This window comes from Vigna radiata, chromosome 8 (genome assembly GCF_000741045.1).
Source record: "Vigna radiata var. radiata cultivar VC1973A chromosome 8, Vradiata_ver6, whole genome shotgun sequence".
NCBI classification, from domain to species: Eukaryota; Viridiplantae; Streptophyta; class Magnoliopsida; order Fabales; family Fabaceae; genus Vigna; species Vigna radiata.
The window spans coordinates 3,798,687-3,813,783 of record NC_028358.1 but is presented as its reverse complement, the minus strand read 5'-3'; the positions used below and the strand labels follow the sequence as shown (position 1 = coordinate 3,813,783).

At 35.3% G+C, this 15,097-nt stretch overlaps 3 protein-coding genes across 3 annotated transcripts; 1 reads left to right on the top strand and 2 right to left on the bottom strand.

Moving 5' to 3' along the window:
- Positions 1-190: 190 nt before the first annotated feature.
- LOC106770083 (pentatricopeptide repeat-containing protein At5g27110) lies at positions 191-2,479 on the top strand. The gene has a single exon (XM_014655909.1). It carries the CDS (start codon positions 191-193, stop codon positions 2,477-2,479), a length of 2,289 nt encoding a protein of 762 aa, XP_014511395.1.
- Positions 2,480-4,306: 1,827 nt separating this feature from the next.
- On the bottom strand, positions 4,307-6,731 carry LOC106771957 (remorin 4.1-like). The gene is made up of 2 exons (XM_014658036.2): positions 5,913-6,731; positions 4,307-4,828 (listed from the first exon to the last, which is right to left on the bottom strand). The coding sequence occupies exons 1-2, from the start codon at positions 6,582-6,584 to the stop codon at positions 4,637-4,639; spliced, it is 864 nt and encodes a 287-aa protein (XP_014513522.1). The 5' UTR covers positions 6,585-6,731; the 3' UTR covers positions 4,307-4,636.
- A 6,978-nt stretch (positions 6,732-13,709) lies between these two features.
- Positions 13,710-14,399, bottom strand: LOC106770082 (uncharacterized mitochondrial protein AtMg00810-like). Its single transcript, XM_014655908.1, has one exon. The coding sequence runs from the start codon at positions 14,397-14,399 to the stop codon at positions 13,710-13,712; it is 690 nt and encodes a 229-aa protein (XP_014511394.1).
- Between the last annotated feature and the right edge of the window lie 698 nt (positions 14,400-15,097).

Sequence of the window (15,097 nt, the reverse complement as noted above, 5' to 3'; positions counted from 1 at the left end):
ATAGTGTGGTAAATATTTTGAACTAATGAGTATTTTGGCATATAATATGATTATTAAAAAAAGGGCAATTATATACTAGCGGATTATTATTTGAATTTCACCTTGTGGTAATGATGAGTAGAGAAATTTAAAGTGCTATGGAAGCAATCACATTCAGTTGATTCTGTTAAGTTTGCAACTACTTGTTCCAATGGTTCACCCAATTTTCCAACCACTTGTTCCACTCTCCATTCTTCCTTCTTATGCATGCCCTTTGCACATCCTTCCACCAAATAATGGCTTCCACCCCATTTTCCCAAACCCCTCACAAAGCCTGAAACTTGTGAAGCCACAGTGTTGTGCTGTTTTACCCTGTAATCAGAACAATAATGTTCTTCTCAATGACTGGTCTCAGCTTCTTCAATTCTCTATTGGGTCACAGGATTATATGCTGGCAAAGACAATTCATGGGTATCTCATCAAATCTGGTTGTGAAGGTGACCTATTTGTGGACAACAATCTCGTGAATCTGTACTCAAAATTCAACAACATGAATGATGCACAGAGGATATTTGATGAAATGCCTGTGAAGAGCACAGTCACATGGACTACCCTCATGAAGGGGTATTTGAAGAATGGGGATGTTGAGTATGTTTTGTGTATTGCACGTGATATGTGCATGGTTGATGAGAAGTTCAACGAGCATACTTGTTCGGTGGTCCTGCAAGCATGTAGGTCCCCGGAAGATCGTTTTTTTGGCGAGCAGGTTCATGCTTTTGTTGTAAAAAGTGGGCTTCAGGAGAACGTTGTTGTGGCTACTTCATTGGTTTCTATGTACTGTAGAAGTGGCCACTTCGGTTGTGCAGAAAGAGTGTTTGGTGGCATAACTGTTAAAGATGCTCAGTGCATAAATTATATGATTTTGGAATATGGAAAGGCAGGTTTGGGAGATAAGGCATTTCAAATTTTTGTGGATATGCTACAGTCTGGACTGAAACCAAGTAATTATACGTTTACGAATTTGATCAGTTCTTGTGATTTCAGTGGAGGATTATATGTAGGGAAACAACTACATGGGCTTGCGGTGAATTATGGTTTTATGTGTGAAACATCTGTTAGAAATGCAATGATTACAATGTACGGGCAACATGGAATGGTCGAAGAAGCTGAGAGAGTGTTTGCTGAACTGGATGACAGATCTTTGATTTCGTGGTCTGCGCTTCTGTCAGTATTTGTTAAGAACGGCCATCCTAATAAGGCCTTTGAATTTTTCTTAAACATGATTCAGATTGGTGTGTCTCTTGATTCTGGTTGCTTCAGCACTGTTCTTGATGGGTGTTCAGAGTGGAATAATTTGAAATTTGGGGTTCAGATTCATGGACTTACAGTAAAGCTTGGTCACGTGTCTGATGTAAATAGTGGTACTGCTTTAGTAGATTTGTATGCTAAATGTGGAAGTTTGAAGTCAGCAAGAGCCATTTTTGACAGGCTCCGAAATAAAACTATTGCTTCATTTAATGCCATTCTAGTTGGATATTTGAATTCAAATGTAAGAGATGATGAAGAGGACCCTATGGTTTTTTTCAGTAAACTAAGATTCAGTGGTGTAAAACCTGATGGTGTAACATTTTCACGGCTCTTTTGTTTATCTGCTAACCAAGCATGCTTGGTAACTGGGAAGAGTCTTCATGCTTACGCAATAAAGGTGGGACTTGAAGATGATACTGCCGTAGGAAATGCTGTAATTACTATGTATGCTAAATGTGGCACTGTTCAGGATGCTTATCAAATATTTAGTAGCATGAATCGTGATTGTGTTACCTGGAATGCCATAATTTCTGCTTATGCCCTTCAAGGTGAAGGAAACAATGTTCTTTTGCTCTTTGAGGAGATGAAGGAACAGGGTTTTGCTCCTGATGGGATTACAATATTGGCTGTTCTCCAAGCATGTAGTTACTCAGGTTTGTGGGAAACTGGGTTATACTTATTCAATGAGATCCAATCAAAGTATGGAATCAGGCCTGTGATTGAGCACTACTCTTGCGTGATTGATCTTTTAGGTCGAGCCAGAAATCTGCCCAAAGCCATTGATATCATCAACAAAAGCCCATTTCCAGATTCAGTTTTGCTTTGGAGGACTTTTGTCAATGCCTGTAAGCAGTGTGGTGATTTACAACTTGGAATATGGGCATCAAGAAAATTGCTTGATTTAGCCCCGCATGATGCCTCCTCTTACATACTTATATCAAACATGTACGCCGAAGGAGGCATGTTTGAAGAGGCTGCGAAGGTGAGAACGGCTATGAATGACTTGAAATTAACTAAAGAAACAGGCTCCAGCTGGATTGAGATAGATAATGAGGTTCACTATTTTATAGCAAGTGACAAAGAACACCCTCAAAGTAGGGAAATTTATGCAAATTTGGATCTGCTAAAAGATGAACTTTGTTGGACCTGCGGGAACATAAATAATCTGGAACTGATATCAAATTCCCTGTGATACTACTTTAGATTTGCTATAGTTCATTAGTAAGATTTCAGCAATAGTCTAAGGATTGAGGGAGGATTTGCAAGTAGATCACTCTTCCATAACAATTTTGTAACGGTTCCACCGGATTGATTCTGTATACCCCTTCTAACCAAGAAAAGGTTGGAAAAACCTGAACATCTTTTGTAATGTTCATTGCACAGTGAGTGCCAGATGTTTTTGAGTTAGAAACTGGTGCACAGCAACTCCTTTTGTTCGTAAATGAACCAAAATCATTTACATTTGTAATTTTCTTAGAAAATCCAGTACTCTGAAGCTCATGCATTATACTTAAGGAAAATGAAATCAGGTTCTAGATGCTATGGAGTTGGTAGACTTGACTATTACTATTTATTTTGGAATGCAGTGTTTCATGGATCTAGTTGCTTTTTCAAATAATAAACCATTTTCTGCATAAAAACTGAAATATGTCCTTTGAAGCCTTGCCTAGGGTCCAAGCTCCAAAGACCCAAACAAGCATGAATGTATTGTTTCAAGAAATCTGAGAATCCCAAAGAAGCATATTTGATTATTTTATTGGCAACCCACAGACTTGACAACAAAAATAAGTTGTGTCACATAAAGATTGACTGAGACTATGAACAAGTGATAGTATCAGACTATATAATAATTCATCTTGAGTGACACTACAGGTACAACATTAGCAGAACGTGGGACCAAGGACTTGAAAATCTCATTGGACAAACACAGTAATAGGAGAAATTGAAACATTATGAATGATGCCTTGATCATATTTGATTGCCAAGAATCTTCTCCTTTTTTGGCTTGTGATGAATTTATCAAACTGGACACTGTATCTAGCTTTATTGACAATGCATTCCATGCAGACACTCAATCCTTTTCTAGACCAGTATTGGTGAGAATTGCCTTCCACTGGAGATTCACGCTCCAAATACAAAAACACTAAAAGACGAAAATTGTTTCCACTGTTCTTAACTTTAGCTCTTGCTTTTAGATTGAAAGCGTGAAACTTTAGTTACTTAAGGTGAACAAATACTAGCCACATCACTGCGCAATTTCCGTGCAAAGGTTGAGCATCAACTATTCTGTTACTTTTTTTTTTCTCTGGTCTACAAAGTAGTCACATGTCTAATCTTTTCCCTTTTTAAATAACTTACTCTTAATTTACTAATCAATAAGATTTAGATTCACAACTTTTTTTAGAGTTATTCTCCAACTAAAATTTAGAGTTTTACTTTTTATCCATCATTAAAAGCTGGCTGAGTCAACTATATTTTACCATTTGTTTAGAAAAGCATGACATACAAACATAAGTGTGTTTTATTGAACTTATTAAGAGTAGCTTTTGCTTGTTTAGATAAGTGACAGGTGAAATTAAATTTGAATCTTCTGAAGAAAATTTGAAGTTCAAGTTTTAGTAATGAGAAAATCAACATTAGAACATTGAAAAAAATCAATCAAGTTTTTCTTAAAGATTAATCTGTAGTAAAGTTAATGGATATTTCACATCAGTAATACCAGTAAAAGATATGTATGTACTGGTCTATTGGATTGAAATAACTTAATGTTGCTTTTCAATCTTTCACGTGAATTTGTGATGATGCAACGCGAGTGCTTAAGCTTCCTTGCATGTGTTAGCATGATCTGCAAGATATTTTGTCATAAACTAAACAATTATTTCTTTTTTTCTGTGATGGGATATGAAAATTAACAACTGATTAGAAAGATTAGTGAGGGCCACAAGATTGTGGAGAAAATTGCAAAAATGTTGGACAAAGTTACGTGTCGGCAATGCATTTGCAAGTAGTGGAGGCCAACTAATGACAATAAACCAAATTTATTAATGTACAAAACGTTTAATCAGCAGCACAACCAACCAAAATGATCATGTCTATAAATTCTAATGCACTAATCAATCACTCAGAAACACTCTAATTGGTTTGTATATAATATAAGATGATAATGTACACCCCAATATCTTCTTTTTTCTTTATACTGCATCTCTTTAACCCTTTAAGTTAAATTCAAAAGGAAAAGGGACTCTCACCACCACACTATGTCATCTATTATGCCATGATATTTTCCCTCTCTATGTTTCTCTTTTTGGTCATATTTGTCTACAAATGTGGTTTCAAAGTATAACATTTATTAAAAGAAAGATCTTTTGGTAGGTGCTCTTCCAACTGCTCTCATGAGGTTGGCAATCTCCAGAACCCTTGCTACTTTTGTGCCCCTTTTAGCCTCTGCTGATGCCTTCCTTTCCTCAGCTTTTCTGTGAGCTTTTGCTATCTCATTTTGCATTTTCTCCAGTGCTCTTGCTCTTTTCTCCTCCAGCTTCCTCTGCACAATGAGTGCAAATTTTTGCTTATTGATGAACAAAATTGTAATTACAAACAAAGTGCACTTTATTAGTCAAACTTCTGCTTTACTGACCAATAGAGTTGGTGTAATGTAGAACGAAAAATGAAAAACAAGCATCAAAATCAAATCATTAGTCCACTTGTTTTTTTCTGGCGGCTACCATATTTCCAGCTCTTTTCTGTTTTCACTGTAAAAGTAGCCTTGGAGATAAGGCAATGGATGCAAGCCAAATGAATCCTTTCATATATTAACATGTTATTATCTTTTTAACCAATACAATATACTTTTGATGGTAAAAAATGCAGAAAGAACTTGTGGCTGAATGATGATATTTTTCTTTCAATTTGGCATGTCAGCCTCCCTGTCCAAAGATAGGAAAAGGAAGAGTTCATGATGGAGAAAAATCCTAATTCAACTTTTCATTTAACATCTTTTTCAACCTGAGAAGACTTTGATTTTAAACCCGGGTATGATAAAGATCAAGCCCTTGAATTGCATGCTAAAACCATAAAAACATATCAAAATTCAATGGATATCTTCTACCACCACTGACACTTTTGCTCAGGGAAAATAGTAATAAAAAAGAGGGAAAAGAAGAAAGTGAAATTTGACAAGCAATCTAGACCTCCTTCAAGCATTCATACTTTCATATATAGAAGTAAGTTTTTTCCCCAACCATTCCCACAAAACATGCTGAATATTGATCGATGATCCAAGAGTCTAAACAACAATAATTAAGCAATCATCAAGGGTATCAACCCTACCCCCTAGCTTGTCAACCATATCCAATCTTTAATTTCAGTTAAAATAAAAACCCACTCATATGAAGACCCAGAAGAAATTAAGGTAAAAGTTCCTCTTCACCGATTGATTGGATCATCCACGGACTAATCTAACGACTCAATTTTAGTCTCAGACAGTAATCATCATAAACAAGCACCAGCATCACACAAAAATAAAAATCAACTCATCATGATCACTGACCAACCCACTTACAGCCACCAAAGAAAAAAGTAGCCAAACTTCAGCTCTAGAGTTACTATATATATCATACATAGCATACCTCAACTTTCTTCATCCATGAAGTTGCTTTCTGGACCTGCTCATTCTCCCACCCATTTATAACAGCATCTTCCCTCTTGAACCTGTTGTTAATCTTAGCAACCTTGGCGTTTTGCCAAGCTGATATCTTTGCTTCAACCTCCTCCTTTCTCACCCTCTGCACTGTGACCTCACTCAGAGCAGTACCAGAAGCTGAAGAAGAAGAGTTCCCTCCACGCCTCGGAGGTGATGATGAGGAATCAGCTCCCAAAGGGTTGCTATCTGCCACAATAGCCAAAGGGTTAGTCTCTTCCATCATCAGCAACTCATCCTCTCCAATCCTCCCCAAGTTGTTGCTATTGTTGTTGTCGTTGTTAATGCTGCTATTAGCACCTCCTTCATTGCCATGCATCATATTCACACTCATGGGACTAGGGGTGGTGGTGTTGTGATCAATACTTGAGCCTGCTAGAACCAGGGCACTGAATTCCCTACTCACGCTGAAGTTCTCGCTGGAAGCACCTTCTATGGACACAGAAGAAGAGCGGTGGCTGTGTGTGTGTGTTTCCCAGTTAGGCTCTCTTCTTGGGGGTGGAGTCAGGGCATGAATTTCTCTGATTTGTTGTTCATTATCAGTGTAGTCGCTTTGTTCCTCTCTGTCATGGCTTGTGGAAGGTGTTTGATAATTCAGCATAGGTGAGGATGCGTGTTGTGGTTGAGTCACAACAGAGAAACTGAAGGGAAAGTGAACTCAAGAGTAGAGACAAAGTCAGGGGTTCAAGAACAACATCATGGTTTCTTTGTATATTGTGTCTGTCTTGTGTTTTCTGAGATTTTAGTCCTTTTTATTGATAACTGAAAATGGTGGCATAGGAATCAGTGTGGTGGATATCAACTCAGATAAATTATTTTTATTTAATAAATGGTTTTTAGTATAAAATTTGGATATACTATACTTTTCTTTTAATATATTCAAAAGTAGAAAGTTTTACCATTTACAGTGCTTTTATTCACTTGAAAAAAAATAATCGTTTTTAGTAAAAGAAGGTAGGTTTATATCAAAGAAAATTGAATAAAGAAGATATATTGTTTTGTTAAATATCCTATTGATTCGATAATTAATCTTTTTGGAATCTCTTCACAATTTCATCTTTTCTTTTTCATATTTATGATATTTCAGAGTTTGTTTAAAGAGATAAATAAATGTAAATAACTTTTTAACAGAGAGAGCAATTATTAGCTCCACATTATTTTTAATATATGGAAAAAAATTAATTATAATTAAGGGTGATTTTGAAAAGGAAAAATTGTATACGTCAACTAGTAAGAAATTAATCTACATCGTTATAGATAATATGAAATTTCAGAAAATGTATTGGATGATTCTTTGGAAGATCCTTCATTTAAAATAAGTTGGTGTTACAAGAAATCTAACATGTAGATTTGCAAGAATAAAAATTTACTTTTAGATTTTGAAAAGTTAAATTATAAATGAATAATTATTAAAGAATAAGTGTTAGAAGACGCTTAAAATATAAAGCTTCTTAGTACCACTTTTTCATTAAAAATAACCTAGAACAAGAAGTCTTAAAATTACATTCTTTTAGAAAAATAAAAAATAAAAATTACACAAACCGACTCAATTCAACCAAATAGATTAATATATCAAAGAAAATCTAATTAAAAAATAATTTTTGTTGTTGTATCCAATAATAGTAAAAAGAGTAGGATTAATATCTGAAAGTGATGACGATATATATTTAAATGGCAGCAATGGTTTTGTGGATTTTTTATGTGATGCAATTTTATTAGAAGAATCCTGAAAGAGCTAGCTATCGAACGTTGGAGGGACTCAAATGGACCACTCAATTTCTCAAACCATACAAAAATTCTTTGCTTTTCAATTCAACAGGAAAAAGAAAATAACTTATTTGTGTAAAACTAGTTTATTCCGTTAGAGGCTTCACGTTGTATACAGTGAGTGAAATCTTATAATAATAACAATGAATTATATTTAAAATTTATCTTTTATAATCAATAAAATTGTTTTGTATGAATAGGTACGTATCAATTCACGACTGATTATTCAGCAAGGAAGACAACTATCTCTTCATGTTAGAATAATTTAAATATCTAATTAGTTTAAATAATTAACTAATCAAATTTAAAGATAATTAAGTCATAATTATGTTAATCTAATCAAAAGTTTATTGATAAATTATAAATCAGTTATAAATATAAGTTAAAATTATAGTTGGTAAGACTTTTATAACAATATTAATTATTTTACTGATCAAATTTAAACTGATTTTAAAATCAAAACTTTTTTAGTATGTATTTCGATCCATTAGTAAATAGATTAACTTAACACCGAAAAGATTGTACGGGACAAGAAAATTGTTTTAAATGGACGTTCAACCTTACACCAAAACATTTTGGTGAACATAATATCCTAATACAAAGAAGATTACATTGGAGTACACGATAAAAAAATTGTTTTAAGTGGACATTCAACTTTACTCTCGAAATATTTTAACATCGTAAAATCGAACAAAAACTTACAAAAATTATAAAAAACATGGCAAGCAACATTGTGTTGGAAGAAGCCATGAACGATTACATGGATAGAAGGAAAATGATGATAAAGAGGATGCAATGACAAATAGATGAAATGTAAAAGAAGTATGAGAAGACATAAAGACATTAGAACGCAATCTCGCGACAAGAAATTAATGATAAAGATTTTGTGCTATAAGCAAAGCAACACCGAGATGAAAAAAAATCCAAATGAATAATTTTGAGAGAAATAAAAATCATAACCATTATGTTGAACATTTGATACAATTGATATGTTTCAGTTCACTATGAGAATCATGAAGACCTTCTTACTCGATAATTGAAAAATGTTTGTGTTTAATAAATAAGATAAATCTATCTACTAGAATGGTTGATCATGCTATTGCCACCAATACGTAGAAAAGTTATTTAAAACTTATGATATTATGATATGTGATTATGCAAAAGAGAAGAAGTGTTATTTTACTTATAATTAATGCAACATTTTTTAATAGATTATATATTTTAAAAATGTCAATGTTATATGTTTCTTTTATAGTCGTTTTGAGTAGTTATTAAGTGATAGAAATAAGAAATTTCAGGTCACATCATTTTCGTATGATTATTGGTACTTTGTTATTTTCACATGATTATCGTTACTTAGAATCAATATCTCGTTGTAATTGTTTGGTCTTTAATTGTGTTAGGCTTTTATTAGTTAGTGACTGTTCGGTCTTGTTTGTTTCATTCGACGTTCAATTGTTATATGTTGTTCGACCTTTAGCTGTTGTGTTCAACCTTCTTTTCTACTTTTTGTTGTTTGTATTGCTTGGCTATATTATGGCCACTTTCTTTGTAATTCATAATAATGGAATTCAGTATTCATTCAGATCATTCTCTCTTGCTCTTTGTTTTCATTCTTGTTTTCTTTGCTTTGTATCTGGACTCTTGTTTCCTTTCCTCGTGGACCAACAAGTGGTGCCCACCGTAGGGCTAAAACAAGAAATTCCAGAAACAATGGCAACCAAGTTTGACATACAGAAATTCAATGGACCAAATGACTTTGGGCTGTGGAAGATCAAGATGGAGGCAATCTTGATACAACAAGGTTGCGATGAAGCATTGAAGGGAGATTTGAACATGGTTGCTACTCTGACGCAAGAAGAGAAGAAAAGAATGATTGATAAGGCAAGGAATGCAATCATATTGTGTCTTGGTGATAAGGCATTGAGGGAAGTTGCGAAGGAAAAGACTGTGGCTGGAATATGGGAAAGTTGGAGTCCTTGTACATGACAAGATCCCTGGCTCATAGGTTGTGTCTAAAATAACAACTCTATTCGTTAAAGATGACAGAATCAAAAACCTTAGAGGAGCAACTTGCAGAATTCATAAAAATTGTTGATGATTTGGAGAATATTAACGTAAGATTAGAAGATGAAGATAAGGCTATTATTCTTCTGAATGCGCTTACAAGAACCTTTAAGCACTTTAGGGATGCCTTGCTCTATGGTAAGGATCAAGTTATTACTTTAGAGTAGGTTGTGACCTCAATTCGAACCAAGGAGTTCCAAAAAATTCAAGATTTGAAGGCAACCAAGGAGGTGGCATCAGGGCTCATTACATTGAAAGGCAAAGGGAAGAAGTAGGGTGGAAATTGGATGAAAACAAAACCAGAAGATGAGAAACAAGAAGACGTTTCAAATGCCAAAATATTGGACATATCAAGAGTATTGTCCAAAGAAGGGCAAAGCTGTTCAGATGCAGGAAAATGCTGATATTGCAGAGGTATCCGAAGGATATGAATCTACTGGTGTTCTGGTGGCTTCATCTGAAGATTCTCAAAGAAGTTGGGTCATGGATTCTGGCTGCACCTATCACATGTACCCATTGAAGGAGTTCTTTGAAAATATTGATCAAAAGGAGCATGGAAATGTGCTTCTTGACAATAACAAGGCTTGTAGAGTGCAAGGAGTGGGGTCTGTAAGACTAAAGATGTTTGGCAATCGTGAAATGGTGCTGCAGAATGTGAGATATGTACCTGAACTAAAGAGAAATCTGATCCCTATAAGTTCTTTTGATCTTACGGGTTATTCCACGAAAGTTGAAGATAAAGTGATAAGAATGTTTTCTGGAGATTTTGTGGTTGTCAAAGGCAGAAGAAAGAATGACTTGTACATTCTAGACGGTTCCACTGTCATTGGTCATGTCTCTGTAGTAAGTGTGAATTCAGAAAATAATGCTCGTTGGCTTTGGCACTTGAGGATGGGACATATCAGTGAGAAGGGTCTTGAAGAATTGGATAAGTAAGGTTTACTTCTAGGCGATAAACTACAGAAGCTTGATTTCTGTGACCATTGTGTCTTGGGGACATCACAAAGAATACCGTTTGAAAAAGGAAAACGTCTAACCGAACGACCATTTGAGTATGCTCATGCTGACTTGTGAGGGCCTGCAAGAACTCAATCTCATGGTGGATGAGCGTATTTCCTAAGCATAATTGATGATTTTTAAAGTAGAGTGTGGACCTACATCCTCAGAAACAAGTCTGAAACATTTCAAAGGTTCAAGGAGTGACATATGCAGACCAAGAATCAATTGGGATTGAAGCTGAAATGCTTGAGAACTGGCAATGATTTGGAGTTTATTTCAGATGAATTTAATGAGTTCTACAAAGTCAAAGGGATCAAGAGGCACATGACTATGGTTGGAACTCCTTAACAGAATAGTTTGGCTGAAAGAATGAATAAAACAATTCTGGAGAGGGTTCGGTGCATGTTGCTTGGATCTGGTTTGTCAAAAGCTTTCTGGGGAGAGGCTGCCAATACGACAATATACCTGATCAACATGAGTCCTTATTCTACTCTCAATCATAAAAGACCAATGGAAGTTTCAAGTGGACAACTAGCAAATTACTCCAACTTAAAGGTGTTCGGTTCTTTGGCATTTGCACATGTCAAAGGAGATAAACTGGAGGCTCGGGCTATGAAAAGTCTATTCCTTGGATATGCTGAAGGAACTAAGGGATACATGTTATGGAGGTTAAATGTTAAACCTTCAAAACTGATCATCAGTAGAGATGTCATTTTTTATGAGACAAGAATGACTATGCATGTTGAAAATCCTAAATGTGAGAAGGGTAAGATGGTAATTGAGGTGGAGCATGCTACTGATGAAGTGCAAAGGGGTTCTATCACAGATCTTGATGATGATGCAAATGGAACATCTGTTGATTCCAGTCACTCAAGAGGAGCTAATACTGAATTGTGGAACTATCGACTTCTTCATGATAGGGAAAGGAGGATCTTTAAGCCAACCAAACAATTTAGAGAGGATGATATAACTTGCTACGCCTTAAATGCTGCTAAAGATCTTGAAAGCATTGATGAACCGAGGTGTTTCAAGGAAGCTTTTGATAGTGGTGAAAGGAAACTTTGGCAAGGTGTTATGGAGGAAGAGCTTGAGGCTTCAAGGAAGAATAACACCTGGCAATTGGTGAATCTGCCAAAGGGTAAGAAGGTTGTAGGTTCAAAATGGATCTTCAAGAAAAAGGAAGCTATACTAGGAGGTGAGAAAGCAAGGTACAAAGCAAGGTTTGTAGGCAAAGGCTTCACCTAGGTTAAAGGTATAGATTACCATGTGGTTTTTGCTCATGTGATGGAGCACCATTCGATTAGATTTCTAATGGCGATCGGTACTCATCACAATATGCACTTGGAACAATTGGATGTGAGAACTGTATTTTTGCATGGAGATTTGGATGATGACTGTGAGTACATTCTGAATCAAGGCACTAAGGTGTTGTATCTTTTGCTATACATGGATGACATACTTATTGCCAGCTGTAATAGAATCATATGTAGAAAGTGGTTTCAAGGTGCTAGATGTCTCAATCCAAACCAGTTGGCAATCCTTTTGGCCAACATCTGGAACTCTCCAAGCAGCAAAGCCCAAAGACCAAAGATGAGAGAAGGAAGATGGAGTTTGGATCGTTCGTTCTTTGATTGTTAATACCTTTCGGTCTTTGTCTTTATTGAGTCTAGGTGGAGATTTGTTAGTTAAACTCAATGTTGTTCGATCTTTTGTCTTTATTGAGTCTAGGTGGAAAATTGTTAGTTAGACTCAATATCTGGTTGTAATCGTTCGATCTTTAACTGTGTTCAACCTGTGTTCGACTTTCATCTGTTAGTGACCGTTCGGTCTTGTATGTTTTGTTTGACCTTCAACTACTATACGTCGTTCAACATTTAGTTGTTGTGTTCAATCCTTTTTTTTGTTTTTTCTATCTGTATTGCTTGGCTATATTATGGCCACTTTCTTTGTAATTCATAACAACAGAATTTAGTATTCATTCAGATCATTCTCTCTTGCTCTTTATTTTCATTCTTGTTTTCTATGCTTTGTATTTGGACTCTTGTTTTCTTTTCTCATGGACTAACATAAACTGTTTTGAATAATTATTAAGTGATAGAAATAAGAAAATTCTGGTCACATCATTTTCCTATGATTATTGATACTTTGTTACATTGTCCATATTACAAAATCATTTAACAAGGATTAAAATTTAAAATATATAATTATTAAAATAAAAAATAAATAGTTTAATAAAATATAGTACAAATTTTAAAATTTAAAGAAATAAAAGTTGGTGCACATGTAGGACTAACTAACCTCTGAGAGCAGTACAAACTTTTTTTCAAGAAAAAAAAATATAATTATTGTTATATTTATTGAAATGAATTTAAAAACTATATATTTAACTATTACAATTATATACAGTAATTTTTAATTATATATAATATATATTTAACTATTAGAATTATACGTATCATTTATCTTTATATTAAAACCGGACCAAAACATATGACAGAGGCCCAAAAGTCATTTGACCAAGATGCAAAAACAGGTCTTCCTCGAGAAGCTTCGTGGCGTCAGATGAGGGATTATTCTGAAAGGTTTGACGCGTGTGCGAGAGGCAGAGCACGCTGGCATATCGAAGAAGAAAGAAAGCACTGGAACCGACTAGAACGAGAACAAGAGGAGAATAAAGGCACCAGAATAGCGGTAAGGAAAAACAAAACTCAAACTCTTTTCATTATTGTTTGTGTATCTGAGTTACAACTAGAAAATACTGGAAGTCCCTTTTATATAAAGGGCTCTGGTGAGGGGGATTTGAAGAAATCCCAAACAGAAAAAAAAAAACTGAACAGTAAAAGTTGCTCTTAGGAGCGACAAACACAAAGAACAGAACTTCAATAGCATCCCCTCAAGCTGGATGGTGGATGTTCACTAATCCAAGCTTGGGGATGATAGATCTGAAACGTGTGCGATGAGGGAACATGGTGAAGACATCGGCGAGTTGTTCCTCCGATTGAATAGGCAAAAGACATAAGAACTTGGCTTGGATCTTTTCACGTACCACATGACAGTCCAGCTCTATGTGTTTAGTGCGTTCATGGAAGCCCTGGTTGTGCGCGATATGTCTTGCGGAGTTATTGTCGCAGTAGAGAACGGAATCCGCATTGGGTTGAACATGGAGATCTTGAAGAATGTAATGAAGCCACTGCATCTCACATACAGTAGCAGTTAAGGCGCGATACTCTGCTTCTGTGGATGACCTAGAAACAGTGCTCTGTTTCTTCGACCTCCATGAAGCAAGAAATGTTCCTAGAAAAACGCAGTACCCGGTAGTGGACCTTCGTGTATTAGGACAAGTGGTCCAGTCGGAGTCACTGAAACCCTTTATTTGAATGCTAGAATCAACAGGGAAGAAAAGTCCTTCAGAGGGACTTGACTTGATATACCTGAGAACATGCTGCAAAGCTTGATAGTTAAAGTTAGTGGGCTTTTGCATAAACTGACTTAAGAGATTAATAGTAAAACATAAGTCCGGTCTAGTGTTAGTGAGATAGAAGAGCTTCCCTATGAGTTTACGGTAGAGGCTAGGATCATCCATATAGTTCTCTGTTTTGTACAGGAAATACTTGTTGCTTAAAAAAGGTGTAGAACTAGGTTTGCTTCCCAAAAAGGTGTAGAACTAGGCCCAAAACATATGACAGAGGCCCAAAAGTCATTTGACCCAAGACGCAAAAACAGGTCTTCCTCGACAAGCTTTGTGGTGTTAGATGAGGGATTAGTTTGAAAGGTTTGATGCATGTGCGAGAGGCAGAGCACGAAGCCCTTCCATGGAGGCACGCTGGCATATCGAAGAAGAAAGAAAGCACTGGAACTGACTGGAACGAGAACAAGAGGAGAATAAAGACACCAGAACAACGGTAAGGAAAAACAAAACTCAAACTCTTTTCATTATTGTTTGTATATCTGAGTTACAACTAGAAAATACCGAAAGTCCCTTTTAAATAAAGAGTTCCAGTGAGGGGGATTTGAAGAAATTCCAAACAAAAAAAATTGAATAGTAAAAGTTGCTCTTAGGAGCGACAAATACAAAGAAGAGAACTTTAATATTTTATGATAATAATATCATAAATATATTAATATTTTGGAATGATTATTTATTATCTGTTTAAAAAGTGTATTAAACTTTTGAAATCATGATTATGTTATATGTTTTGTGATTATAATTGACAATTATTTTAAGATTATATTGACTTATTGACTAAATTATATAAATTTTTTAATCTGATTTGTTATATT

Excerpts from the sequence above, each read along its gene's own strand:
- LOC106770082 (XM_014655908.1), bottom strand. The coding sequence starts at position 14,399 with ATGGATGATCCTAGCCTCTACCGTAAACTCATAGGGAAGCTCTTCTAT.
- LOC106770083 (XM_014655909.1), top strand. The coding sequence starts at position 191 with ATGGTTCACCCAATTTTCCAACCACTTGTTCCACTCTCCATTCTTCCT.
- LOC106771957 (XM_014658036.2), bottom strand. The coding sequence starts at position 6,584 with ATGCTGAATTATCAAACACCTTCCACAAGCCATGACAGAGAGGAACAA. Across the intron at positions 4,829-5,912 it reads CATGGATGAAGAAAGTTGAG|AGGAAGCTGGAGGAGAAAAG; the intron begins GTATGCTATGTA and ends CTCATTGTGCAG.